Below are 27,858 nucleotides of genomic sequence, written 5' to 3' on the forward strand. Positions count from 1 at the left end.
TTTTTCAATTATCAAACTGTGCAAAATGTTTTATAAAGTGAAAAATAAACATATTTCAGACATGAAATCATTCTTGTGTGGACCAAAATAGAATAAAAATAGTAATACAAATGATTATTCTTGATCAAAATGACAACAAATGGCAGAAAAACACATTGATTCTTATATGAGTCATTTTGACCCACTTATGGAAGAGTGTAGGGTCCAATCACTCGTGCATCTAAGGGTTAAAGAGATTGTCCTGACTAATTTGGAACTTCAGTTATGACCTTACACAAATTTACATGAATATTTTTGTGTGTATTATTCTAGTCATTAATAGATTTTGTTTTTTAAAAACTGCACACTATGGCTAAGAAGTTTTTTGTATTCTTATGTGTTATTCATCTTATTAATTGATTTCACTTTTTAAAAATTTGCTCACAATGGCTAAGAAGTTGTTTTTTGTTTTTTTTTTTAAATCCAAGTAGGTGGTGGTCACTGTAAGGATTCCATAATTTATGTGCCATTCATTCACCACACTGCCTAAATAACATTATTTGAATTCCGTAGTTATTGTTTCACTTTATCCAATACAAAAAAGCAGTACGTGTTAACAGCCTTTTGTTGACTAATGTTAAACATAGAGATGGTTTCATTATTTTTTTTTTTTAAACCAGAAACATGCAGGCTGCAGTATGCAGGTGTGGCGTTAAACTGCGAAATGTCCAACTAAAGATTCCAAAAGTTTCTCATGCGGTGCAGTGCCCCCTCCCCTTCCACCCCTACCACTGAAAATACAATACACACACACGCACGCACGCACACACACACACACACACACACACACACACACACACACACACACACACACACACACACACACACACACACACACACACACACACACACGCACATTCCAGCGGGCGGAGTCGGTGACGCGCAGCAGCGGTTGTGAATGAGTTGCAGAGCGCAGCGCACCTCAGAGTTCCAGCCACAGCCAGCAGCGGAGAGCAAGGAAAAGTTGTCCAAATGGAGTTCTTCGGTGGAGTCAGACATGTATTATTTTCATATGTACTTATCAACGGCATTTTCATCACATTACAAACGAAAGAAGGTGAGTGTATTTTTTTCACAAATATTTCCATCAAACACTGTTTGAAATCTACTTGGGTTTTACTGAAGAGAAGTACGCGTGCCATGCGGGGAACCTCCTTGAAGAAACTTTAAAACCAGGACACAAACTCTTTCTTACGTTTGTAACAGTCATGTACTGTCTGAAACTGTTTATTTTGTGAAAAGGCTTTAATGAGAAAAATGTCTCTTTTGAGATTTAATGTATTTATTGTTATTTGAATGTTAATGAGTTGCATTGAGAGTACAGGCTGCATGTGCGCTCTTCTAAAGTTTCCAACACCAGCAGGTGAATTCTGGATAAAATCTGTTGAGTGATACTCCTTGATGCCATTTGTGGACATTTGTGGTCTTTACTTTGCTCTGTTTTAGCTGTTTTTATTCTATAGGCACTGTTCATTTTACACCCATTATTTTAACATGCTGGTCCGAAAGTAAATCAAAGTTTGATTACGTGTGGCAAATAAATTAAACTAGTACAATTTTGAACTTTTGGTTAAACAATAAAAAAAGCTTCATTAAACTGGATTTAATAGCAAATTGAAGCTCAGTCTCATTTGTAAATGTCATTCCATTCCTAGATATCAGTACTATTTTTTTAAGATGTAAAAGTCAGATTATTTCCCACAATCAAAATCATTTTTTTCTGGTGACATTAGAGGTGAATCCTCATTTACTGACATTGTTCCCATGTCTCCACAGAGGTGCTTCTGGACATGAGGGCAACAGGAGGTGAATTGGGCTGGCTGACATGGCCCCTAGACCAGGGAGACAAGCCTGGGGTGAGTACTGCTCGGGTTGCTCCTCCAGCTCCCACGTTTCCTACTTGGAATTTGCCTTAGGACATGTCAGCTAGAAGAAAATGTGCAGAAAGGGCCCAGCTCAACTGAGAACCTCCGGTGTAAAATATTTGACCACTTGACTTGTGGTGTGGTTAGAGTTTGAGTGGGCCTTGTGAGTGCACATACATGTCAGGTTGCTATAAAATCTGGCAGTTTGAGCCTAATGGTTGCCTGCGTATGGATGTATGGATATGAGAAGGAGTCGTGGGATCCTGTAAGGAGTCGCCTGCAGAGCATGTCTGGGCTACACCAAAGCTTAGGCAGACAGAGTAGCTGCTAGCTCTGAACTGGGAATACTTGTGGTTACTTGTGGTTTCAAGGCCTCAGCTGCAGAATTGTATGTTAGAGAGCAATTAACTTTTAAAGTTTGCAGCATGTGGTACCTCTTTTTAGAGAGGAGGGGCTGTAGATGGAGCCAATCATCCAGAGCTACCTTTTCCTTAAATCAGAGGAAAATGTCTACATTTAGTGATGCATCTAGAGAATACATTATTACACCCAAATGCTGTGGTTATCTCTTTGCCAGTACAGCAGAGACATGTGTGCTTTCCTCCGTATTGTGGTTTCAAAGTAATTGACCAGTGAGGCTCATGCAAATTCACTGTAAATAGCCTCATTTCATGTGCTGATGACTCAAAGGCATGTGAAGGCTTGCTTCACAGCGGCTCACCCAACATTCTCAAAGAGGTTTCACTGCTTAAATAATGCCTTCGACACTTAAATTTCACTTTTTTCACTAACAAGCTTCAGGTGTTGCTGTATTTTTTGAGGTTTGTTGGAAACATTTTTCACGGTGCGCTCATTTTCGTGTAACTACCATCATGATAATTAATATTTTAAGATTTTAAGGCCCCTCATAAAAAGTGTTCCCCAGCTGTTTAATAGAGGTGTTGGTTCTGCTATTGTACACCAAGTTAATAAGCAGAGCCACACACTGGGCCAACAAAGCACATTCCTTTAATTAATAGCACAGTGGCTACATGCAGGGAGCAAACCGCAGCCTCTGCCCCCGTGGGGACCAGTTGTTCCTCGTCAGCCAAGCTCATGTTAAAACTTACTGTCACTTTTTGAAAAAATATTTGTGGCAGAATTTAGTGTGTAAGCAGCAAAGCTATTTGGGGATGATGCCAGTAGCAGCAAGAGAATTTGGAAGACTGACTTGGAAATAATTTGGTATTTTTGCAATGTCAGAAATGCTCTCCCAGCAAAAGGCCTTGAGGTTTACTGTCTTATTGTGCTGCAAAGGCTTCTAAAGTGTAATTCTCTATGTACCACAAGAGTGTTACTGCTGTAAAGCATAGTTAGAATATTGAGAGGGAGTAATAAACAATGTGTAGAAGTATGGGATCCCTTGTAGTTGTTGTTTTCAGGTCCATCTTACAGTGACTGAGCTTTCATGTGAAGTGCTGTGGCGCCCCTTCTACTTTGCTGTCTTAAAATAGTTTTGGTTCAGCAAAGCATGGTAGGAGCTCCCCTGGCTGTCCGTAATTGAACCACTAACCTTGGTGTGTTTTTTTGTTTTCAGTGGGAGGTCGTCCAGAGGACTCTGAATGGCTCTCAGTTTTATACCTACTCTGTCTGCAATGTTGGAGAACGTGAGCAGGACAACTGGCTGCGCACCACCTTCATCCAGCGGCGTCCGTCTGCCTCCCGGGTTTTTGTGGAGCTTCAGTTTATTGTACGTGACTGCAACTCATTTGACGGAGCCTCATTAACCTGCAAGGAAACCTTCAACCTCTTCACGTCTGAGTCAGATGCAGATGTGGGCACCACCTTCCGCAAGGGCCAGTTTAGAAAGGTGGCAACCATAGCTCCTGATGAGATCACCAGCAAAAATGAGCTGCGCATCAACCAAGAGACACGAGTGGTGGAGAACCTGTCTCGAAAAGGTTTCTACTTGGCCTTCCAAGACATTGGAGCCTGCGTTGCTCTTCTCTCTGTCAGGGTCTATTATAAAACTTGCCCGGCCACAGTGAAGAGCCTTGCAGTGTTCCCCGAGACCGTGGCTGGAGGCGAGTACGGAGGGCTTATGCAAGTGACCGGGGTATGCGTGGACAACGCCGTCAGTGAGGAGTTGCCTCGCATCTACTGCACTGTGGACGGGGAGTGGGTGGTACCAGTTGGACAGTGTCAGTGCAAACCTGGCTATGAAGAAGTTGAAGACGGTTGTCAAGGTAAAGGCATGCTGCTAAGTCTTTGGTTATTGTAAAGATGTTTCTACCAAGTCCCATGAGGCGTCCTGTCACATGTTTACTCTGTGTGCTCATTTTTCACTGCAAAGGCATGCACCTCCATGGAAACAGCACAGCCATGCCTAGAAGTAGAGAAAGCTTAAAAGTGTCTTTTGGGCAGTTGACTCCGCTATAATTACATGTATCACAAAAAAGACCAAAAGATTATAGTTTAATTTCTTAGATTTTTGATTATGCAAAAAAAAAAAAATGTGAAAAAGTGAAAAAAGTGAAATCAACATGTACAATATTTTTGTAAGTGCCCACAAATGTTACCAATACTGGAAAAATGTGGCTCCACATACAATTAGTATTTTACTACTGACATTTTAAATTGGTTTCTATTCCTGTTATCTCTCTGCTCTGTGTAAATACGGCTGCAGTTCAGCTGAAAAGTCCCCAAGCTTTTGTGACTGTAGGTCACAGCTGAGTCCCTTATAGCTTCAAGCACAAGTTTTAAAAAAATGAATTCATTTTTATAGAATCTGGTTAGAGCAAATGATTTGAAGATCTGATGATTGTTCCTGTTTTTATAGTCTCTGGCTGATAAATTGTGGGTTTTGGATGATTTTTAAACAGACAACATGCCTTTTAAACCCACAGGCGGTTCCTCGGGGTCAGAGTTTTAAAGGGATTATTTGCTTTTATTTTAATTGCCAGTAGTTTGTAAGACATGCCTGTATGGCAGACTGTGGGTATTTATCATAGGTGTTATTATCATTGCTCAGTGGAATTCTCCCCTTGGCTAACGTGGCTCAACTGCAATGAAAGGAATGCTTAGGCCCTCTCTTGGGCATGTCCTGGCATCATCACTGACCTTGAACCGATACCTATAAAAATTAGGAAATGTGCTGATGAGTTTCAGGTATGACTTCAATATATACAGTTCTATGCAAAGGTTTGTACAGACACAGTTTGCTAGTTCCATAAATTGCTCCACTGTTTGTGTCAACAAGGCTTAAGTTTAGCAATTAGGAAAGATTTCTAAAAATGCTCAGAGCTGACATTCAGATTGTACATGGGATTTTTAAAACCAAAGTGAACATGCTCATTTTTCATTTTCTCCCCTCTTCTTTTATGCTCATTTGGAAGGACAACATGTGTACAAATCTCCTTTATAATGTTTTATTTTGGTCCCAGCCATAAGCAACTGTGAAAATGCTCTTTATGAATGTCTTGCTCAATGGCTTCACCTTTCACACACCTTGTTATAGTTCACAACTCACCGCGTGTTGTATCAGGTGATTTCCTGCTTTCTCATTATCATCTGCTCTCTTATCTTGGTATCACTGTGCTACGTGATCCAACCATAACCTAGGCTTTGTAGCTATGGGGTAGTTATGTTTAAGTCCTGCAAAGAAGGCTTTTATTGTTGTGGGATGGGCTGTCGGAGTCACTGAAAGTGATCAAAGAAACCGCGAGGCTACTGCACTGTGATGGATTAGCATCTTTAAGGCTGATGGGAGGAAAAGGAGGAGGCAGGAGGAAGCTTCTGAGCCGCACTGACTTTGTTCATATTAAGCATCACAGAAGGCAGAGGCCCTCCTCATGTTCCCCCGTCTGCCTCTGCATCCATCTCTTCCTCCTTCTCCCTCTGTTTTCACTAATTTTCTGAGCTTCAACTTTGGGGTGTGTGACTGCAGTCTTGTATGTGAACATGCAACACAGGCTGGCATGCAAGGGCCTGTTGAGGTCTGTTCCATGACAAAACACCTTAAGACTCTAATCAGCCCCGAGTGCTATTCCTCCTTTGCTGCTATTTCTGGATCTCTTTGTCATAGCCAAACACAGGCCTGGTGTGGAACATACACAGGTATCAGCTGATCAACTCTAAAACGCACAGCTTGGGCTAGAGTTGTAAATTTGCATGCAGCCTACTTTTAATTCATTTAATGTCACACTTGGGCTCCCTCTCAATGGCGACAGACTGATCAGAGTGGTGAAGTTTTCTGTCAGTACATCATTCATAACTGCAGTAAAGTGCCAGGTAAGATGATTTGGGAGGAGGCAGGAAGGAATGAGAGAAAAGTCATACAAGAGCGAGAGGTTGTGTTTAGAGGAGGGGTGTGAATATAAAACAGACAGAGGTGAGGAGCGGAATGCAAAGGTAGGAGAACAATGAAGAGCTGTGTTTCCTCGCGAGGCTGGCGGAGCCCACCTCCACCTCCACCTCCACCTTCTCTCCCCCTTGGTTGGTACATTCCTGATCAGTTTGCTGAGGAGGAGCCTCCCAACATTACTCCAGACCTGTGGAATTCCCAGGGGGGGAGAGCAGCTCCAGGGCAAGCCCTCACATAAAAACCACTAAACAAAGAAAACCCCCAAAAACTACCAGGATGAAGTCAAATGAAAGGCTGGAGACGTATGAGGGCAGTTGCAGATGAAGGTGGAAATGAATCACAGGGTTGCAGTGCAGGGCTGAGATGAATGGTTCGGAGGGCTTAAAGTGGAATATCCTGCAGACACACAGTTAATCATTCTCCCCGTGTCTTTCCTGTATGGAGTGCTGTTCGGGGAGAAACCACAACACTTCAATTGTGGTGCTTTTTTCTTACTTAGGTTGGAAGTTTCCATGTTCAGCGATGTGTTCACTCAGTTTTATGACTCCTCGACCCTTTGGGACCTCTTAAAGTAGAAATCTGTGACTTCATCTGGTTTTTGTCTCCGTCTCTTCATCAGCTCTCACCACGGTGGTATTTCTGGCTTAGAGATCACTCGTCTGTCAGACTATTTCTATAGGATCTTTTTTCCTTCAAGTCTCTGTTGAGGTTTCTGTATGTGGTGTGTGGCGTTTTCTCTTGGTGGCCATCATACTAACTACAGAATTGGACAAATAAACTCCACAGATAGAAAACATCACCGTCTGTGCTGTGGAGACCTTCCAGAGTGTTCAGAGCAGTTTATGAATTAACTGGTTGTAAATCATGCATACATACATCATCAGTAGCAGCAAGGCACAAAATGGGTTTTTGTTGTTTGTGAAAGATTAAAGGAGAATAATGTTGGCTCTCAAAATGCAACATCAATCATACAGTGGATCAGAAACAGCACTACCACCTCCATGCTTTATTGTGGGTGTTATGCATGGTGCTTAAGGACGTTCTCCAGTCTGTCTGCGGACATGGACTCTGCGATTTGAACCAAAAAGTTCAAACTATAGCTTCCGTTGGTCCAGAGAACTTGTTTCCAGGCATCATAGGTCCAGTTTTTATGTGCTTTTGCCCACTCGCATCTCTTTTTCTTGTTCTTTGGACAAAATAGTGTTTTTTTTTTCACAAACACGACCCTTCAGACCAGCCTTTCTCAAACGTCTTTTCACAGTTGTCAGAGATATAGGTTTTGACCTTGTCTTGTTGCTGATTTCCTCCCTCATTTGTGGTGCTGTTTTCCGCTGATCGCTCTTACTGGTGACAGTGATATGTTTATCCTCTGCTTTTGTAGCAACCCTCTTTCTTCCAGACCTTTTTCGATCATCATAACTTCAAGTTTCTTCTAGTCTCTTCAGTGTGTAGTGAACTCCTTTACTGGACACCATTAGGTGTTTTGCAATTTCATTTTCAGTGTATCCTTCTTTCCTCAATATACAAATCTGTACACTTGTTTCTTTACTCAGCTGTTTGTTTCTAGCCATTTCTGTGGTAGTTATAGAGATACAGATTTATTAGAATTTTTGTATGCAAACCCTCAAAAGCCAAAGAGCTGGAGTGAATAATGCAAACTATGATTTCTTTTTTACTTTTGCACTGAAGGTGTGAGTCTTGTAAATCTTGTCAACCCTAAAACTAAGCCCTTCTTTTCTTTTGTTAAGATTTATTCTTAAATTGTCTGGTAACTTCAATATATACCTAAAGGTAAATGGAGGAACAGTGCATATCAATGAAAGCAAAGTCTGATCATGCAGTAAATACATCCCAAAATCCATAGAATTCATACTGGTTTTTAAGAAAGGCATTGAGAACAGAAATTTGCATTTGCATCCGAATGTTTGGCCGTATTGGCCTTGCTTCCAGACTTTTGACTTGTAGTGTATATGCAGTCACGGTGCTCATAAGACTTTGTAATTTTACTATTTTTTTAGTCCAGTGAATTAGTTTTGTTTTGACATTTTAATTGTGTTTATTCTTCTTTCTTTGCAACACCAATGGGCAGTTATACATTTTTAAAAAACCTTAATCTGAACAGTAAACATTTTATTTCCATTTGCCATCTGCTTTAGATCAGGATGATTTACTACCAAATGTTTTCTTTCCAGAAAAAAATCTTAACTTCTCGGCAGTATCTGGCTGGCATTTCCACTAATGACTCAATGTTGTCACTGACACAGCTTTCCCTTTGCTACCTTCCTTACCCAAAATCCCACTTGGCTCAATGAATACCATGTGTCACCTCTCAAAGGATCTTTGGCTGCCCTGGCTGCTGCTTGAGTTTGTGTTTAACTGTCCCAGTCCACACCTCGTCAGCCGCCCTAAAGCCTCGACAAATAGGGCTTAATCCCACGCTATGGGCAACACAGAGCTCTTTATAAAAAGGGAGACACAATGTGGAATATTTGCGCCGCTGAGGACAATTTCAGTGTCTTGGACAAAACAGAATCTCGGTGGAACAACTGTCCACTGAGTTCCAGTAAAGTTATTATACCTCTCGCCAAAGAGGTTCCAGTAAGCTATTTTCTCTCTCCCCCTCCTTCCTTCCCCCTGTGTCTCCAAGCTCATCCTCAGCTGATGTAACAAACAGTTGGTGACTAAGATGTAGTGTGACTGCATGCTGTGGTGAATGATTTGTATGGGTAGTAATTGACTTGGGTGTGTTTGGGCTTTTTAAGTGAAGTAACTACTGGTTCTGCTTGCTTTTTAGCCTTTGTGAAATCTCTTTTGCCGTCCTCTACCTAACTCCCTACATCCTCGCTGTCTCAGAAGCGTGTCTATTTTAGCCTCAATTTTCCGTTTCTCATCTTGTATTTATTTTAAAGTCTTTTTATCTCAACAGATTGTGCAGTACTATATGCAGTTTACTCCAGAGATGCACACTGTTGCGTAAGCTGTCCCAAGAACAACAAACTGACAGACAAACAAAAGTTTTTCCTTCGCGCGTTGTGTTCATGTTGTCCATGAAATCACAGGGCGACTGTTATTTTTGGCTGGAGTGCAGGCTATGAATATGACACCGATAGAGTTTAAACATCCCGTTTCACACGCCCCTGATGGGACTATTTAGACTGTGTACAGTTCTTGCCGTACTCGACGATAAATACATTTCTCAACGACTGACTCGTAAAGATAAATAGTGGGTAAATTAGAACAATGCCAATCAGAGAGTTTTCAGTGAAAAAGGAGACAAAAATAATCAACACTGTTCTCATAGTGGTTAAAGCATAAACATTTAGTGGAGGTAAAATGTAAACCTGTCAGACTTGTTTTTTGTTGATGAACCTTATCATGGAAGTTAGGATTTCCGCTGCTGACTGTTCCCTTTTAAATTCACCTTCCAAAATGCCACAAATCAAGTGTTTCCTGACCAACAGTCAGTTTTTAAATCTGCTTGTACCTGGAGCCAACTGGATCATCATAATCACCTTGAACCTTTTAAGACCAAGGTCTTGTGCACTTGATGTTATCTGGTGGTGAGCGTACAAAGAGATGTGAACGTGTCACCACTCCTTCATCCCCGAAGGGATTTCGTTTGGGTGGATTAAGGTGGATTTCACTTAATGGAATCATCTCACTCCTGCAGGATAATCCTCACATGGAAATTTCCAACTCTGCCAAATTTCCTTGACTTCTGCTCCCTGTAACCAGTTCCAGAAAAAAGCAAACAAAAAAAGCACTTTAAGTTCATCAGACAGTGCTGCTCATTTAGATGAACAGGCTGGATAGAACCTCTCTTTTTCTTCTTCGGCTCTTGAATGCCACACTGATTACTTTGAATTTGTGGATTTCTCAGATCTCAAGCCAAGGTAATGTCTGCTTAGCGGGCTGAACTTGAGGGAGTTGGTTAGATAATGGGGAGACTCTGACGGCACTTTCAAGTGGTGTCATGTACTGTCTTGTTGGGCCATATTTGTAGTGAACAGTATGCTGGCAAGTACTGCAAACAAGATACAAATGAAAATGTAGCAGTGAGGAGATCTGATCAGCCCCGATAACTGGAAATTGTTCTATTGTGGCCTAACAAGTGTGAACAGTGTGAGCCTTGTCAGAATGCACAGAGCCCACTTTGTATCAACTATTATATCAGACATGTTTCTTTATGGTGCAGTGTGTCGTGTTCTGTTTTTGCTGAACCCCTTACAGTGAAAACCAACATGTTGACATGCACTCAGCATATAGCAAGAACAGCAGAAGAAAAACTGTGATGACAGCACGCAGCCAGACATTTTTTGCTCTGAGTACAAAATTAATTTAAAGCTGCACTGATTGATTCTACTTTTGTCTGTTTAAGCCTCTGAACTCCAGGACCTGCTGGCAGGTCTGAAAGACGTGCTGTTTTTAAAAGGACTTGCTAAAATTGCAAAATTTATGAGTCAGAAATTGTAAAAACAGAAAGTGTTGTTGGATTTTCAACTCTCCTGGAATAAAAGAACTTCTATTAAATGGGTTTCATGTAAAAACCCACCAAACTTGAAATGTTTTCAGAAACCAGAATCTGTAAAAAAACAAAAAAAATCTGTTCCTCGCTACAATCATAAAGCCAGCAGTGACTTAGATGCAACCAAGAGTCAAGTGAGAAAAAACTCAGTAGCTTTTAAGCTGAACTGGGCTAAACTGCAGCTTTTTATACAGAGCAGATAGGAGAAAATATTAGGACTAAAATATATACAGTATGTAGAACCACTATTCTCCCCAGGAATGGTGACACCTGCAGGCACTCGGAAAATGTTATTAATGTTAATTCTGGATTTTTATTTTTTGTTTATTTGAAAATTACCAGTCAATGAAATTCAACTCTCTTATTAGTTTTGGAAATTTTGTATGATCTATGGCACAATATCTTTGTCAGAGACATCTTTGAATTCTCTCTAATTGAAGCCATGATTGTGCTGTGGTGCAGAGGTGCAGAGGTGCAGGCCTTTATATTGCAGTGAACATAGTAAATAAAATATGACAGAAGTCAAAAACACCCAGAAACAGTTGGAGGTTCAGATGGTTAATCGCAGCACCTCACATATTCTTGCCTTATAAAGCTGTTATGGCCAGCTAGATTGTAAACAGTCGTGTTAGTTCATTTACACATTCAGCCAACACAATAGTGCATTGATATGTGGTTTTGTTTCTGGTTAGCTGATGAAAATACACTCAGTCCCGTTGCTGTTTTTAGGCCTTCATAAAAATATCTTGCTCTCTCAAGGTGTTCAAATTTGGGAAACTATCTGCTGATGATTGTGTTTAAAGTGGAGCATGCAGCCTGGTAAAGCAAAACAATGAGTGAAAAGAGGCTGTAACAGTCTGTACAGCTGAGGGTTTTTTGTGTGTGGTTATAAAACATCAAAACAAACATAGTCATTTAATCTGTTGTAAATAAGAAAATGATTAGTGCAGATTTCATCACGTGTTGGCCGCTTCAAATTCTGAACAAAATGTCTTTTTTTTCAACAAATTTGTTTGCTGTCTTCTAATTTAGTTCAAAAATGCAATTAGTCGAATAACTGTACCTCAGCAGTTGTTAGCTTTGTGGTGGTATGTTGGTTGCGGTGGGGAAGTTGGGCCAGATTTCCTCTTGGTGACATTCCTGAGCCTGCAGGCTGTGTGTGTGTGTGTGTGCTGTGATGGGGATGTCCAGCGCAATGTGAGGCGCATTGTATTGTACCGCTGGCGTGTGAGGTCAGCACTTTCCTTCCCCCGTATCAGTCAGTCATCCCCCCCCCAGCACAACACAGCTCCCACCCAGCCCTCACTGCTAACAGGACGAGCCCACAGCGGAAACCGGAGGTCACCTAATCCCTTGGTGACTCCCCGACCCGTTGGCTCAGGGCTTTCCATTGTCGGTCAGCGCTGAGCGGCCTTGCTGAGCTGCTTTCTATTTTGTTGTCCTGCCCGATAAGTCATTTTGTTTATTGGTGCATTTGGTCCCATTCTGGCCACTAGCCTGAGCCAGGAAGCAGACGGCCGTCAGCATCTAGTGTGTAACCTGTTGGCTTGCTGTGGTCTCTTAAATTGGTGTTGTATTTATCACCTGGATGTCTGGCTCTGACAACAGACATGTCAAAATGACCATGACTGTTGTTCAACTGTGACCTCTTGGAAGCCGTACGTGGCTGATCATGTCTGCCAGGATTGGTTTCTTTGAAGCATCTGTGTTACTTTAGAGCTTCTTGAGCATGTTTTGTGTCTCCTTGAATCCAATTCGCTTCCTCCTCCTGTCAGTGAGTGGACAGAGGGAGTGAGAGGAGAAAGGGGATCAGGGAATTTATTGTGTTTGTTAACAACCCCAGATGAAAGCCTGAGTGCAATTGTAAAACAGATGTAATGCCCTTACAGCTGCTCCATTGGTCAGCTAATCCTTTTGACTAATGCCCTCCCACGCACATGCACACACTTCCATCAGCCCCTACACCTTTACTGCCCTCGGCTCCCCCTGAACTCCCCTCCTCTCTACCTCAGTGACCCCTGGCTCAGGTTACCAGCTCACCTCCCCCATCAGAGACCCCATTGTTCCCCCACAACCCCAGTTCCCCAAAATGCTAATGACATGTTGTCACCCGGCATACAAACAAACTGACATGACATATTGCAATTACAGGTCTGACCAACTCGGGCATGAAAAGAGGGGGTTGGGGAGTGTAATAAATGAGGGTGCAGACAAAGCAAAGACTTGCTTCCCTCCAGATATATTTAGGAAGCTGATAAAGATCTACACTTTGTATTTATTTCATGGTTGGTTTTATTTTTCCAAGATGTTTTTCTGTTCACTTGCCATATTTCTGAATTTAACCTTTCTCCTTCTTCCTCCTCTTCACTGCGAGCATTTGTTTGTTTTACTTGGCCACTGGCTCGCTGTAGGCCATGTACAGTTTAACTACCCTGAGGCAGACGTGACCTTTCTGCCTTTTTAAAGCCGAGCACTGGACTCGACTGGTGGGCAGGGGGGCCCCACCATTTACTCCCTCCAGTCCTAGGGGCAGTTTCTGTTGTCAAGCCACCATGTTACCCATTCTTCCATCTCTCCAACCATCATTCATCACTGTCACCATCTCATCCATCTTAACTTCTGCCGACAAACTATAGGGCCCTTTGGAGGCTCCCACTCAGGAGCCACTTGGGCTCCCAGAAATTAACAGGCCCCTGCACTGACTCTGAATAAACAAACACAGAACCACTCAGGGCCTCAGGACCTCTCAAATGACAAACAGTTCTCTGCTTTGTAGCAAGAGGGAGGGGAAAATGGCCAATCTAACTTTGTTGAATGTTTTGGCTCATAGAGGCTGAGAGACATTTGTTTATGAGATCATTCATCTCAGGACCCACCAACCCCCACCCATGGGTTTAGTGTTTGTGTTCATGTTGGATCAACACATTTTGGCTTCCTTTTGGGTTATTATTCTGTCTCAAGACTGTGGTCGCCTCTGCGCTGGTTCTCCTGTTCGTCTCGCTCCGCTCTGCTTCCATTCTTTGATTGGCTGCTTTAGGAAGGAAGGCTGCGTCAGCCTCACACTTCCTGCTTCCTGTTGTGTCCAGCAACAATCCAACCCCCCCCCTCCACCTTTTCCATGGAAGCAGGAAGTTTCCCTTTGGTGGACTTTTCTCTTTTGTCGAGGAATCCTCTTGTTAAATGCCTCGGTAGAGGGTCATCCAGTGACATTTGCTGTCCCTCTGACTCATATGTTCAAGATGCACAAACTCATTCACCTTTATAGAGGAGAACTGGGCTGAAACTGGAGCTGCACTAAAGGCACTCTGCTGCAGGCCTCCTGTTGGGTGGTGTGCACTGGAATGCATCTTGATTATAGAGGCAACTCACAGTGTAAGGCCATCATCTCCACAGGCCTGACCACGATGCAATGCAGTCAGCACTGTAGCGCCAAAAAGAGGCTAGTCCTCCTCTATTCAGTTGCCATGTGGCATTTTGACTATTCCCATCTGCAATGCTTGTGTGTGTGTATGTTTTTTCTTTCAGTGCTTGAATGGCATGGCATTCTCCTTGCCTGCTGGTCAGTGGTGAATAGCAATGTTAATGGGTTAGCTGGGAGCCTTTTTAGTGATGACTGGGAGGAGAGAAAGGAGGGGAGGAAGGAATTTGGGGATTACGAGGAGGAGAGGTAGGGGTATGAATCAGGGTTTGAGGCAGCAGCTGTTCCTCCGTCTCAATGCAAGAGTTTGCCCTGGCCTATCTCTTTTCTTCCCCGCCTCTTTTCTTCAGTCCTCAGCAGGATACAGTATTCCTCTCTTTCTTTTTTAAACCTTCTGTTCCTTCATACCACCTCTCTTCTGCCTCGCCGCTGCTCTGTTTCATTTGCGTTAATGAGTAGCAGTAGCTTTTGGAGGAACAGCTGGCCAAGACAGATGAGAGATGTTGTCTTGAGGGGAAGATTGAGTAATATGCAAGTCTATTGAACAAACTTGCAAATTCTTCTCATGCTGAATATTTTTCTTTCCACTGTCTTTGTCATGCTCTTCAGTTAATGTACACCTTTTCAACTCGGTGAACCAGAATAATAGTGGAAGCCAAGCAGAGTTGAAAGAGACTCAAAGGCAGTTGTGTAAATCCCCTTGATATGACTTAAATGGAGAGTTGGCCATGTGCTTTCCATGCTGTACGTGTGGTCACTTGTGGCTTCAAGATGAACTTCATTCACGTGAACCACAGTTGGAGGCAATCGTAGACCAGTATAGTATCCGAGTAGTGAATCTGATATTGTCATTGTACTTGGCTTGGCTTTGTGATTCTGATTAGAATCTGGCCTCCAAACTGTGTCTTTGCCTTAGGCCTGCATAATGCTTTCTGCATCTCTAAATATGTGAGGGTTTATGTGATGTAAATTTCATAATTTCACTAAGTCTTCAAGAGTCCATGCAAACCCCTCCCCACGTCCACACGCAGCTCAAAATCACAGCGTTGGCTACTCTACAGTGGCAATGATGCGCATGGTCGGCAGCAGTGTGTATAACCAGAATATGTAGATACAACCTGCTGCACATTTATGCAAAAAAGTCCTCTAAGTAGACTCCTACGGACAAGAAAAGAAGTATAGCAACAAGTACTTGTTCATGGGTGTCAGCAGCTGTCTGTCTGCATGTCTGCACCAGAGCATAATCAAGGCTTAAGACTTCATATTTCATTGCTTCCTACTGATCAGTGGCATTAAACTCAGTTTCTGGCTACACATGTCTATGTCTGCATTCCAGCAGTTTTCTTTGTTTCCATTCTGACTTTCTTTTTCCTCATTTGTGTCTTTGCTTTGTGTTGTGTTTGGCCTAGATGTTAATTCTCATTTGCATTATCAACATTTTATGACATCTGTCATGAGCTAAACACCTCAACATTCCAAGCAAACAACTTGGAAGGAAGGAAGGAAGGAAATGTGTGTATACATATGTATGTGTGTGTCTATGTCTGTGTTTGCATGTGTATGAGTGTGTGGCTGAACTGACTTAGCAGAGGGACATGAACAGGTGACAGGCAGTGGACATAATCCTTCTTGTGATGTCAGATTTGCCCTTGTGTCCATAAGTCTGCTTTGCATACATGTATGTGTATTTTGTGCATACATATATGTGTGGGTGCATGTGTGTAATGCATACATGAATGCGTGTGTGTGTGTGAGTGAATGTGAGATGGTGTGAGGACATGAGCAGCAGCCGCTGGAATGCTCTTGCAGAGTTAAAGGGGAGTCGTCTCATTTTCACTCTCTTTTATTGAGCACTCCCTCCAAAATTTCACACCGTATTAAGTTCATATTTCACCACCGCTATGCACAGCTGGACTTTCTACCTGCATTTCTTTATTCTGAGTTGGATGTGTGAAATTAGATGTCATCTTATCTCGGCGATACAGTTTCAAAGGTCTGCCTGGGTGTCTTCGAAAGAAAAGTTTAATACCTGTTGAGTGCAAAGGGATGCTGCTTCTTGGAGCCTTGCTGATTTTTGTTGCTTCTATTTCTCTTCAATTGCTGCATTGAAAACTGACTTACTGTCATGGAATGTGGGTTAGCTGGTTGTGTTTGTTGAGAGAAGCACTGTAAGAAAGCAGCAGCAGAAAGGAGCGGGGGTAGAAAAAGTAAAGAGTAGGAGTGCCGGCAAAGCAGGGAGTCTGCATTTTTGTTTCAGGCTGGGCTCATCTGAGCAGCGTCTTAGTTGCAGAGAGTTTTAATGAGCAGAGTCAACACCGGTTTCCCTCCCATACCTCTGTAACTTGTCCAAATCTGACCTTTAGCCTCGACATAATAAAGTGTCCACTCAGCCTTGCAGTTGTTGCAGGCAAGTTGAAAAGTTCACAGTATAACTGATCTTCCAAACAGTGCCTGAGTGATCTGGAGGAACAGGCTTTGCACTATGTCATACTGGAAGCTGCCTGAAGTCACTATTGTTCTTGTGCGACTGCTCATGCAAATGTCTTTTTGTGTTTGCAGAATGTCAGCCTGGCTTCTTTAAAGCTGCAGCATCTGCTAGCAAGTGTGAGCCGTGTCCTGCCAACACTCAGAGGCTGGACGCTGGGGCTTTGTTTTGTCCCTGCATGGATGGCTTCTACCGGGCCCCAGCTGACCCCCCCACTGGAAACTGCTCAGGTAAGAACCATGCATTAAGAACAGTATAAAGAATGTTAGCTGTCATTGAGACAACAAGAAATTCCGCAGTCAAACAACTCTCCTTCAGGATGTACAGGGATGATTTACATTGTTGCACTGTTTCAGTGTGTGGTTTAAATTGTGATGGTTTCTGACCTCAGAGTGCAGGTGTGAGTTTAAACGTGCAGTTCTGATGGTCAGAAACCACCTTCTTTAAAATTCTAATCATTGTTTAAACTTTCTGCCCTGTCATAAAGACATCTTGCACATTTGGCCTTCATGTGATTTTATTGTTTGTTGCTTCTATTTAACATTCCATGTCCTTCTCAACCTGTGTTCATCAGGCCTTCCTTCTGCCCCACGAGATGTTGTGGCCACCACCACCCAACTCTCTGCAGGGAGACTCTTGCTCTCCTGGAGCCCACCTGAAGACACTGGAGGTCGAACTGACATCACCTACAGTGTTGAATGCCAGCGCTGCGAGGGCATTGTGTGCCAACCCTGTGGAGAAAAGATTCGCTATGAACCAACCAACATGGGTCTGACTGACACTAAGGTTTCAGTGAGCGAGCTGGACGCTCATCTCAACTACACTTTTACTGTGGCGGCACATAGTGGTGTGTCACTGTTCGCTAGCCAGGGACTGCCTCGGGCTCATCGGCCGCCATCCACCAGTGCTCTGACTACATCTCTGCACTACACAGGTGAGCACTGCTGATATGAAGCAGCATTGTGATGCTATCTGTGCGGCAATAATGGCAGATGCTATCTGTGATGTCGTGACAGCTCTGCAAGTTCACATGTTTCTGCAAGAGTTTAGATGAACTGTCAGATTTCATCACTAGAGTCTGGCCATATTTTTCATATTTTTTGAGTTTCTTCTCAAGCGTTCTCCACCTTATGTCCTCAGAGCCTCCCAAAATTACCACCATGCGGCTGGTTGAAAGGACCTCATTCAGCTTGTCTCTTTCCTGGGATGTTTACCCCCGACCACGAGTCCAATCCAGGCCCATCCGCTATGAACTTACTTACTGGAAGAAGGTGTGCCTCTTGTTTATTCTCCTGCACATTTTACAGTTACTGAGTTCATCTTATGTGTCATTTACAACTTTACAAGTTTATAATTACTTACAGATATCTACATCAATGTGTCATTTAACATGAGACAAATAATTTAAAGGTCCTATATGGTAAAACTCCATTGTCATTGTCTTTTGTAGGTAAAAAATATGAGAATGTGAAGATACTTGCTGCTGCCAATCTCATGTTTCTGTTGTCAGACAACAGAACAACAATGAAACAGCGACTGAAATGCAGCCCATTGAGAATACACGTTAACCAGCAGTCACTTTAGTTGCATTTCCAACCTGCTGCTCTGCGTCCTTAAACTACTGATTTTACATTCACAAAGTCATCTGACAAACTCACCAAACACATGAGATAGACACAGCAGCTGTGAAGCTTTGAATACAGACATATTTCCATGTCAAATGATTCCTCAGAGAAAAAAAACAGTATAAAGTCCTGGTCTCACACACACATTCATGTCTATATCAGCTGGTCAGCTGCCATGCGGTTAACTGTTTGCTCTGTGATGACGATCACAAATGCAAAGAGAATCTTCTTTCTGATGGGGAACAGCAGCAGCTCAGCTGTATTTAAAGCTACAGTCTCTGAAACAGCCTGTTTGGAACTCAGAGTTACAAAGTCATGTTAAAATGAATTATTGTTCCAGTACTTTGAGCTGAGAAATGGAGACATATTTTGGGAGAATGTGAATGTGTTTTGTGGCATAAAATGGGACCTTTAAATAGCCCATAGACACGCGTATCCCCAGAAATTTCTATTTGCAAAAACATGGAAACAGTTATATCATAGGAAAGACTACTTGCCCTCATAAATTGATATCTCTAATTTAATATTAAAATGTATTGTGGCTTCTATCTTCAGCAGTAATACTGATTCTGTTGTTCTACCTTCCTCTGTCTCCTAGGATGATAACCTGGATGTGACTACCTACTCTGGGCTCATACTCGAGAAGAACTCTGTACAGATCAGTGATCTGACCTCAGGCACAGCCTACCTGTTCAGGGTTCAGGTCCTCAGCAGTGATGGCAGCCCTGTAGGGTCCAGCATGGAGGAACAGTTTGAGACATTGTCTGATGGTACAGTGGAGAAATGTCTGTGTAGATTCTCAGTCATCCAGGTCATGGTAATTGTAGGAGCTTCAATAGAATTCAACTGGAGAACAAGAGAAGTCCATTAGATTTCTACTGAAGCTCCTACAATATGCAGAAAATGTTTCATAGGCTTGGTTAGTAATTGGGATTTCTCTGCCGGCTTCTCTTTTCCAGGCAACCTTACGCACAACAATACAGCAGTAATCTTTGGTGCGGCAGTTGGAGGAGCGGCCATGTTGCTTCTCGTGTTTGTGGTCCTGTTCCTGCGCAAACGGTCAGTAGGCAGCCCACTCTCCTGCCCTCCCTGTCTTTCTGTGTTGTTGATCAGTCAGAATACGACCTCCTTCGCTGGCTTCCTCCGTCATTCTTCTGTCTTTCCTTTGTGGGGCCTCCAAACGGCCTTCGCATTCACTCTCAGCTCACCTCTCCCTGTCTCTCTTCCTTTAGCCAACTTTCTCTTTCTCTTTCTGTGGATCTGTGTCCCAGCGCTCACTAGGGAGGAATTTGCATTGAATGTGCCTTGTCATTGCTCAATGGTTATGTTCTAGTGAGTGTTGGGCCTTTGAAAAGAAATTAGCCCAGAGTGGTACATTGTTGGCGATAAGAGGCGCTTGGCTCTTTCTGTACCAGGCCACAAGCATTTTGTAAAGGTGACCTGGTCCTGTACTGCAGCAGACTGTAGCCTGCCTGTCCACCTCCCCCTCTCTGCTTGTCTGTCTTTCAGTCTTTAAATCGGCTTGGCAAACACAGTCTATCGCCAGCCTTTATCAAAGAGCCAGCTCTTTTAGAATAGATGCATTACACCAGTGTTGGGATCCTTTTGAAAGCCTTAGAACATCTAGAAAAATGGTTACAAAGGTTGCTGTGTGCTATTGATATTAAAGCAGGCAAAATGATACAGAGACACAAGTTCATTTGTGCTTTCAAAGTGTCGTGCTAATTTGCAGATGGGGTTTTTATGTTTGCATTCAGGAAGAGAAACTCTCATACCAGACAAGGACCAGAGGACACTTACTTCTCCAGCCCAGGTAGAAAAAATTCTCTTTAGGCCCTCACTTTATTCACTGTATTTGTCATCATGTAATAATTTTCTTTCTGTGGATGACAGAACAATTGAAGCCTCTGAAAACCTATGTGGATCCACACACATATGAGGACCCCAATGTAGCCGTCCTGAAGTTTGCCACTGAAATCCACCCCAGCCACATAACCAAACAGAAAGTCATTGGAGCTGGTGAGTGACATCCCTGCTGAGACAATCTACTGTGGAGCTTAACTCTGAGATGTTGAGAGATTTTTCCAATCCCCCAAATTCGCTGTTTATTTTGTGCATTTTCTACAGCTTACCAGGCTGATTGACAGTGGTTACTTTAGTGAGATTATCATCTGTCTGGCTGAGTTCTCACACAACAAGTTGAGACGTTTTGTTGTGTGGCAATTCTTGGCCGCATGATCTCTGTGTTTTGGCTGAAGTTGACATGAACAATTACACAAAAGAAAATGTTGCAGAAACAGTGTTTTGGAAGGATATCAAAACACCTTACCGAGCACTGCTTAGATTTTTTTTTAGAGGTGATACGTTTATTCAAGTGCATTTGCCCTTTGAACCGGGAGCCTTTCTCTACACCCAGTTCCCACGACCATGTGCCTCCCATTCTCCTCATTTGATTGCTGATTCCCATACTCCCACATCACAGGCCATGCACCAGTTACCCAAAGTAGGCTCTGTCTCTCAACACCAAGCCAGAACACACCTCTGTGACAGAGCCTCGGGCAAAACAGCCACAGTGACTTCCTTATATTCACAGCCAAATCCCTGCAGCTAGAAACTAAGACGACGTCTCGAATGTACATTCATCTGATGTCTGTCGTACCACTGATGTTGTTTTCCTGCAGGAGAGTTTGGTGAGGTGTACCGTGGTATTCTGAAGGTGCCAGGGAGGAAGGAGGTGGCAGTGGCTATCAAGACGCTGAAGCCCGGCTACACAGAGAAGCAGAGGCAGGACTTTCTGAGTGAGGCCTCCATCATGGGCCAGTTCTCCCACCAGAATATCATTCGTCTAGAGGGGGTGGTCACCAAATGTAAGGACTACTGTGAGTTTCCTACTTTTTAAAAAACATTTTCTCAGCTATAATTTTTTCTCACTTGTTTTGGGCCAGTTAAGGCACCTAATGTTTTCTTTTTTTGTGCAGTTAAACATGCAATGATCGTGACTGAATACATGGAGAATGGAGCTCTGGATCGGTACCTCAGGGTGAGTCTTCCATATTTGTTCGAGTATTGTATTTGAAAATTATCAGTTTTTTTTTATGATTTTGTGTAGTGTAGTAATGCAGTATAGTCAATGTCTCTTCAGTCGATATTGCCAGTTGTAGCCTATGAGCCTTTGTTAACTTTGGCTTTCTCCTCCCCTTCTGCTATCTTTGTGTCACTGTTTACAAAATCCCTCTCACTATGGGAAACAACAACTACCACCTCTGAATAAACAACCTGCACACTGAAAATATCAAATTTTGCAGAGGATTTGGATGATGCAGTAAGGCAGCACTGCTTTTTGCCAGTGAATTATCCATTTTAATGACAGTTCATGCCTCCTTGCGATCTTATATTTCACCAAAAAAATTCATCCTGATACTATTTTGAGGAGACACCAAAGCTGCATCCTTCATCAAATGTGGTTGTGGTTAGTTTAAAAGAATACAAAAAAAGCCACAGTGTTTTTCTCCCCCCCGCTAGGAGAATTAGAATGAGACATAATCAGACCACTCTGTTGTAGAGACTAGTGTTTCTTCCAGAGTTTAATAAAAGCTGGATTATAAGACTAAAACAGATGTGCTTATTTTCCCCCGTCAGGACCATGATGGGGAGTTTTCCTCCTTCCAGCTGGTGGGCATGCTGCGTGGCATCGCTGCAGGCATGAAGTACCTCTCTGACATGAGCTACGTCCACCGTGACCTGGCTGCCCGCAACATTCTGGTCAACAACACCCTCGAGTGTAAAGTGTCCGACTTCGGCCTGTCCCGAGTGCTGGAGGATGATCCTGAGGGGACGTACACCACAAGTGTGAGTAGCTATGAGGCAGCCTGACAGTTTTAAGACTGGGAGCAGATCCACCCCAGTCACATCAAGAGCAAGCTCAGCAGAGTGTTTGTGTTCACTGTGGATCTTTATGTTTATTCATGCCTCTTTGTGTTTCTTGAACAGGGAGGTAAGATCCCCATTCGCTGGACAGCTCCAGAGGCAATAGCATACAGGAAGTTCACCTCAGCTAGTGACGTGTGGAGTTTTGGCATCGTCATGTGGGAAGTCATGGCTTTTGGTGAAAGACCTTACTGGGACATGAGTAACCACGAGGTAAGTTTCAGTGTTTATAAATTGGAGTTTTTATCTGAGGTTTTGCAGCCTAACTTTAAGTATTTATCCTAGGTGCTTCAGTAAAAAGCCAATAGTTTTTTGCTGACATCCTAAAATTACCATGAACTAGATGACTGAGAATCTACATAATTTTAATGTTTAGATTGGAAGATATTTTTAAACTCACCGCATGCTTGAAAAATCCTACAACCAAGCAAAGATCTAATGAGTCACCAAATGAACTGCTTGCAGGTGATGAAGGCCATCAACGAGGCGTTCAGGCTGCCAGCCCCAATGGACTGTCCATCAGCTGTTTACCAGCTGATGCTGCAGTGCTGGCTCCAGGATCGCTCTAAGAGGCCACGTTTCGGAGACATCGTCAGCCTGCTGGACAAGTTGCTGCGGAGCCCAGACTCCCTGAAGACCATTGCAGACTTTGACCCACGGTAAGATTTATTTACATAGCAGACAAAGTGCTTATAATGCATATTTGTCTAGTGCTGACCCTACAGTAGCTGCCTCTATTAGTAACCAGTTCTTGGAAACAGTCCTGCAACCAAAACCTTCGAAGTACAACTAATATAAATGCTCTTTTTAGTCTCATTTCTGCCAACTGTTTTTGGGCTCTTTTAATTTCCCTTTTGGTTGATGTTATCTGCTTATGTAGCATAAAACCCTGATAATAAGCACTCAAAGTCATGTGGTCTCTTCTTAGAAGGGAAACTTTTCTTAACTGCAGAAAGAGCTCCTTAAGCTAAAAGAAGAGGCAGCATTCATTTATAATGGTGACCACACTCTGCTTTGCAGCAGCCAAGGCTGTAGACTTTGACTCAAGTCAAGCTTAAGTAAAAAAAAAAGACAATTATGATGTAATGTACTTAGGAGTATCTAAAATGTTGACTTGACAGGTTAAAAACTAAGTTCAGGAGAAAAGAAGACAACCCACAACAGTGTCAGTAGTTCTTATGTAGCTGCACACCATGAAATTAATGTAGATGCAGCTTTGTAAAAACATTATTAACTTTGATAATTTGCTTAATGTTTTGTAAGTATGTTGCTGTTTTAAGATAGTTGATAGTTGAGGATGGAGACAAGAAACAACCGGAGAGACTTTGCGGCGGTTGTTGAAACTTGGGTCTTTGTCAAACGTAGTTGGGCTTGATTCAAACTTTTTTCATCCGACTTTATCCTCAGCTTCAGACTTGACCAGGACAGGCTTTAAAACGCCTAATATAGCTTGAGGAGCAGCTCCCCATTAACTTCAGTCTTAAGAAACTGCAGGATGTTTAAGGTCAAGTGAGCACAAAGGGGATTAACTTTCAAATGTTCTGCTTACAACAATAGAATATGCTGACACCTTGCCTGCCAGGCTAATGAAAGAAATGTATGTGAACTGCTGTTGGAGGAACACTACAACTTTCTTGTATGGGGCTGTCTGCTTGAATGCATATTTTCTCTTTTGTGAGGGAGCATTAAAGCCTGAAACAGTGAGAAAGGACAAAAGGCTGTGATGTTGATATCTTAATCGGCTCTCGCCCAACTGGTTTTTATCACCAGCTGGTTTCCTACATGGTAATTACAGTCCTCAGCCATCCACCTTTGTTGTAGGAACGTCTGTTGATTAATCATTTGGATGTGCTTTTCTTTGCCAGTGTATCCATCCGCCTACCCAGCACCAGTGGCTCCGATGGTTCTCCATTCAGGTCAGTGTCTGAATGGTTGGAGTCCATCAAGATGAGCCAGTACAGCGAGAACTTCAGCTGCGCTGGGATCATCACCATGGACCAGGTCCTGCAGATGAAGAACGAGTAAGTGGGACATGATGTCAGTTTTGGTGGGACCACATTAAAATAGTATATTTTTTATCTGCTTGCATGTTTTTGGCAAAGAAAATAAAAAAATTGTGGTCTCACGGTCATGAATTAAAACCAGCATATTACCTAAAACCTATGATGGACTTCCCTGTAGTGGTTTATATATTTGCTTTCTTAAAAAAGTTACTTTTTTACGGCCAACAGAGTAGTTTGCGCACAATATGATTTCCAACCTCAGTTACAAGTTGAGAAGTGTTGAAGATGGAAAATGTAACAGAGGGAAGAAGGAGTGGGCTCATTTGTAGTAGGCTGGTGGTGGTGGCTTGTGGTCACTGCAGTTCTTATTCTCCTTTCCCCTCTCTTTTTCTTTCCCTCCCTGCATCCACTCCCACTTTTGCTTGAGACCCTGAAACCACCAGTTTCGCTTGCTTAGGGCAAAGGCCTTTTGTGGTTTCTTCAGCATTAAAGTAGAAAAGAAGGAGGAGAGAATAGGCTGTGGAGCAGCAGCAATTAAAGGAGATTAAGGAACCTAAATAGATGGATGTAAAACTCTGCACTTTCGGAAAGATTGAAGAGGTGCACTCAGGACATACTTCTGAACTTCAGTTAGTTTAAGGCAATTAGATCTTCCCAGATATATTGCACAAAGAGGGCAATTTAATGAAACAAAGTCAGCCTTTTGGGAAAACTGCTTTAGTGAAGCAACATAATATAAGGTTACTTTGGACAATAACGAGGGCCAGAGTATTTTCTAACCACACAACCTGCAAAAAAGGACCCCATCCCCTTCCCATGGTAAAAGTATGTCAGTTAGTCTGGTCTTGGGAAGATGGGCAGACTATAAAGCACACACAAACCATTTGAAGTATTTGTCATACAGCATGGTGTGATTTCATGGCCCCATGTTTCCATCTCAGGGCATCTGGTAGCACTCTTGGAAAACTAGGAGTTATTTACGACCCACCCTCTGCTTGCCAAACATGTGATTCATGGTCAACAGGGAGAATCCTCGTTAAGTAATTAAGGCTGTAATTAAGGCTTTTACTTTGGACTGGTGCGTTTCAGGTTTGCATCATGTGCTTGTGAAGAGCAACCCCCCCTGTATTATCCTTTAATTTCGAAGATAAATCAAACCTTTGCGGATTACGAACTTGGAACGCACCCCACCTAGTTGGCTCGGCGATCAAGTCAGGCATGAACAGATTCAGCTCCAGGCTGGCATTTCATCACACTGAATGAGTCAGTGATTACTTCAAAGCTGCAGAGGCAGGAAGGATGTGCATGAAAAGTGTTGGAATAAGACCAAAGTGTAAATCCATGTGCAGCTCCTCTTACTGTCATGTCTCTCTTTTACAGGGATATTAAGAACATCGGGGTAAGGCTGCCTGGCCATTTGAAAAGAATTGCCTACAGCATCTTGGGCTTAAAGGACCAGACCAGCACCTTGAGCGTGTTTGCAGTGTGATCCTTGCAGCGAAGGGAATTAAAATCAGACACTGCAGCAGGGCAGCCCTTTGAACTCTAAGCTGAGCTGGAGCAATACTGCAGGGACGGCTTTGGATCAGCAGAACCAAGAGAACTGTGCCATCCTTTTGGGCCGACTGAATCAGACTGACTTACTGTACATTTTTGATTTCTTCACATTATCCATAGGGAATGGAGCAAATACAACACAATAGATGTATCAAGTAGACTCATTATATTTAAATATGTATTTTTATTACCCATGTCTTCTGTGCAGATACAGTTTATTGCTCATGCATTTATTTTTCTATTTTCCATTCCTGCTTCATAAAAATCAACAATCAATCCACCTCTGGGAATGGCTTCAGCTTTAGAAAATTGCATCCTGAGCTTGTTGCATCCAAGAGCAAACAAATAAGGGAAGCACAAGTGTGACAATATGGGAACAGTGAAGTCCAGCCTTGGCTCAGTTTGTGGTTGGCGCTGATGCCACAGAGTCTCTCTTTATTGGCACTTTGCTCCATTTCCTCTTAGAACAATGAGGATGGAGCATCGGGAGGGCTGAGATGAGCTTGAGCTGGCCCAAAGTTAAAGAGACGGTGCTGCTTCTGTGTATAAACGCAGATGGACCTGGTGTTGTTAGCAGCCTCCTGCTGGCTCTGTGCAGAAATTAAGCTATAATTTTAGAAGTGATGTTTATCTGAAATAAGAGAGAACATAAAGTATATGAGGTACTCTTTGTGTACAGATTCGCTTTGTTTTCTTGTTTGTGGGCAGTTACCAAAAACATTGGGAATGAGAACTTATAATGTAGCACTTGGATCAAGAATCGAGTGATCTTGATTGGTCTCGGAAATGAAAAAGGGCAATTATACTCACGATTGTGAACTAAAGGAAACTGTGTCAAAGTGGGAAATTGTTTAACGGAAACAAGTTTCAATTAGAATGCAGTACAGCTGTTAGTAGCGTGCCGGCAATGAAGAGGGAAGAGAAAATGCGCATACATGGGAAAAAAGAGATGCAATGGTGAGTTGTTGTGGTTGATGATTTCATACATAATAATAGTTTGGTTTGCAATTTCAATGTCTCATTTAGTTTTTGTAAAAGCTTTACAAATATTCATTTTTCTGTTGGTTTGAGTGACATGCTGATGGGATGAAGCTGAGCGCTTTAAGTGCTTGACTTATTCCAGACATTTAAAAACATCTTTATGTGCCTCTTTGTGCTAGAATAGCAAGAGTTTGCTTCTGTCTGTTTAAATGCAGCAGCTCTCCAATGGTGACTAGTGTAAAATGGACTGTGTCCCCCCCCAGTGCTCTTAATTGATGACTGCAAATCATTGTGTTACTGATATACACCTTCTTTTACTTGAATTTTGACTGTATTTTCAAATGTAACTTTGATTCTGTTGTAGCAGGTAGACCAGAAAAGGGATTTTTTTTTGTTATTGCTGATTTACTGGTTGCAGTTACATTTTGTACATTTTGTAAGATTTCACTATTTACCATGTTGCCAAACTGATTATTTTTCTAAGTTCCCAACACTTTCCAAGCTCCTACTTTTGCTGCCTTTCCAAACATTTTGTTCCTTCATCAAAGAGCAAACTCCTTCCATTGCAATTCCTTCCTTTTTGCCTGTTGTTTTATACTGTATTTAATAGTCTATTTATTTTTAACTTTTATTTATTTATCCTGAGAAACACTTAGCTGGGTTTATAATTAGAGGTTGCTCTCTTTCATTTTTAATAAAATAAAAAAAAAGCTTGAATGACTTTTTACTCTTGAATTAATAACACCTGATATTGCCTTCATTGCATTTGTGGAGCAATAAAGTCTTAAACTGAGTTTGTCAAAGACTGTTGTATGATTGATGCAAAACAAGTCAAATCACTGTTAATTATATAGTACATTTCAAACAACAGCCATTGATTCAAAGTGCTCTCTAGTGGTCAAATTAGGATGACATTGTGAATTTGCCTAAAAAGATTAAATACTATGATTAAGGACCCTTCAGTGCTATTTGTTATTTGTCATAAATTTACCACAGTAATTGAAATATTACAGGTAAAACCCTACATTAATATATGAAATACAAACTGAAAATATAAAACTGACTAACCTAAATGTTAACACTAACAACCT

General features: G+C 42.3%; 1 protein-coding gene across 2 annotated transcripts; it reads left to right on the forward strand.

The window, feature by feature from the left end:
- The first annotated feature begins 936 nt into the window (after positions 1–936).
- On the forward strand, positions 937–27,560 carry epha2b (eph receptor A2 b). Of its 2 annotated transcripts, none has more exons than XM_023264491.3 (17): positions 937–1,096; positions 1,816–1,895; positions 3,481–4,129; positions 16,749–16,904; positions 17,249–17,608; positions 17,815–17,945; positions 18,898–19,069; positions 19,259–19,358; positions 20,057–20,112; positions 20,193–20,318; positions 20,981–21,178; positions 21,278–21,339; positions 21,939–22,148; positions 22,290–22,439; positions 22,692–22,885; positions 24,092–24,247; positions 25,610–27,560. In XM_023264491.3, exons 1-17 carry the CDS (start codon positions 1,012–1,014, stop codon positions 25,716–25,718), a joined length of 2,994 nt encoding a protein of 997 aa, XP_023120259.2. In that variant the 5' UTR covers positions 937–1,011; the 3' UTR covers positions 25,719–27,560. The 2 variants fall into 2 exon arrangements, with proteins under 2 accessions (XP_023120259.2, XP_023120260.2); XM_023264492.3 differs by having other exon boundaries at positions 20,981–21,166.
- The last annotated feature ends 298 nt before the right edge of the window (positions 27,561–27,858 follow it).

This window comes from Amphiprion ocellaris, chromosome 8, assembly GCF_022539595.1.
Source record: "Amphiprion ocellaris isolate individual 3 ecotype Okinawa chromosome 8, ASM2253959v1, whole genome shotgun sequence".
NCBI classification, from domain to species: domain Eukaryota; kingdom Metazoa; phylum Chordata; class Actinopteri; family Pomacentridae; genus Amphiprion; species Amphiprion ocellaris.

Bases quoted from the DNA above. Each gene is read 5' to 3' on its own strand.
- epha2b (XM_023264491.3), top strand. From the start codon at position 1,012: ATGGAGTTCTTCGGTGGAGTCAGACATGTATTATTTTCATATGTACTT. The intron at 1,097-1,815 runs GTGAGTGTATTT...ATGTCTCCACAG, and splicing joins CACATTACAAACGAAAGAAG to AGGTGCTTCTGGACATGAGG. The intron at 19,070-19,258 runs GTACAGTGGAGA...TCTCTTTTCCAG, and splicing joins GTTTGAGACATTGTCTGATG to GCAACCTTACGCACAACAAT.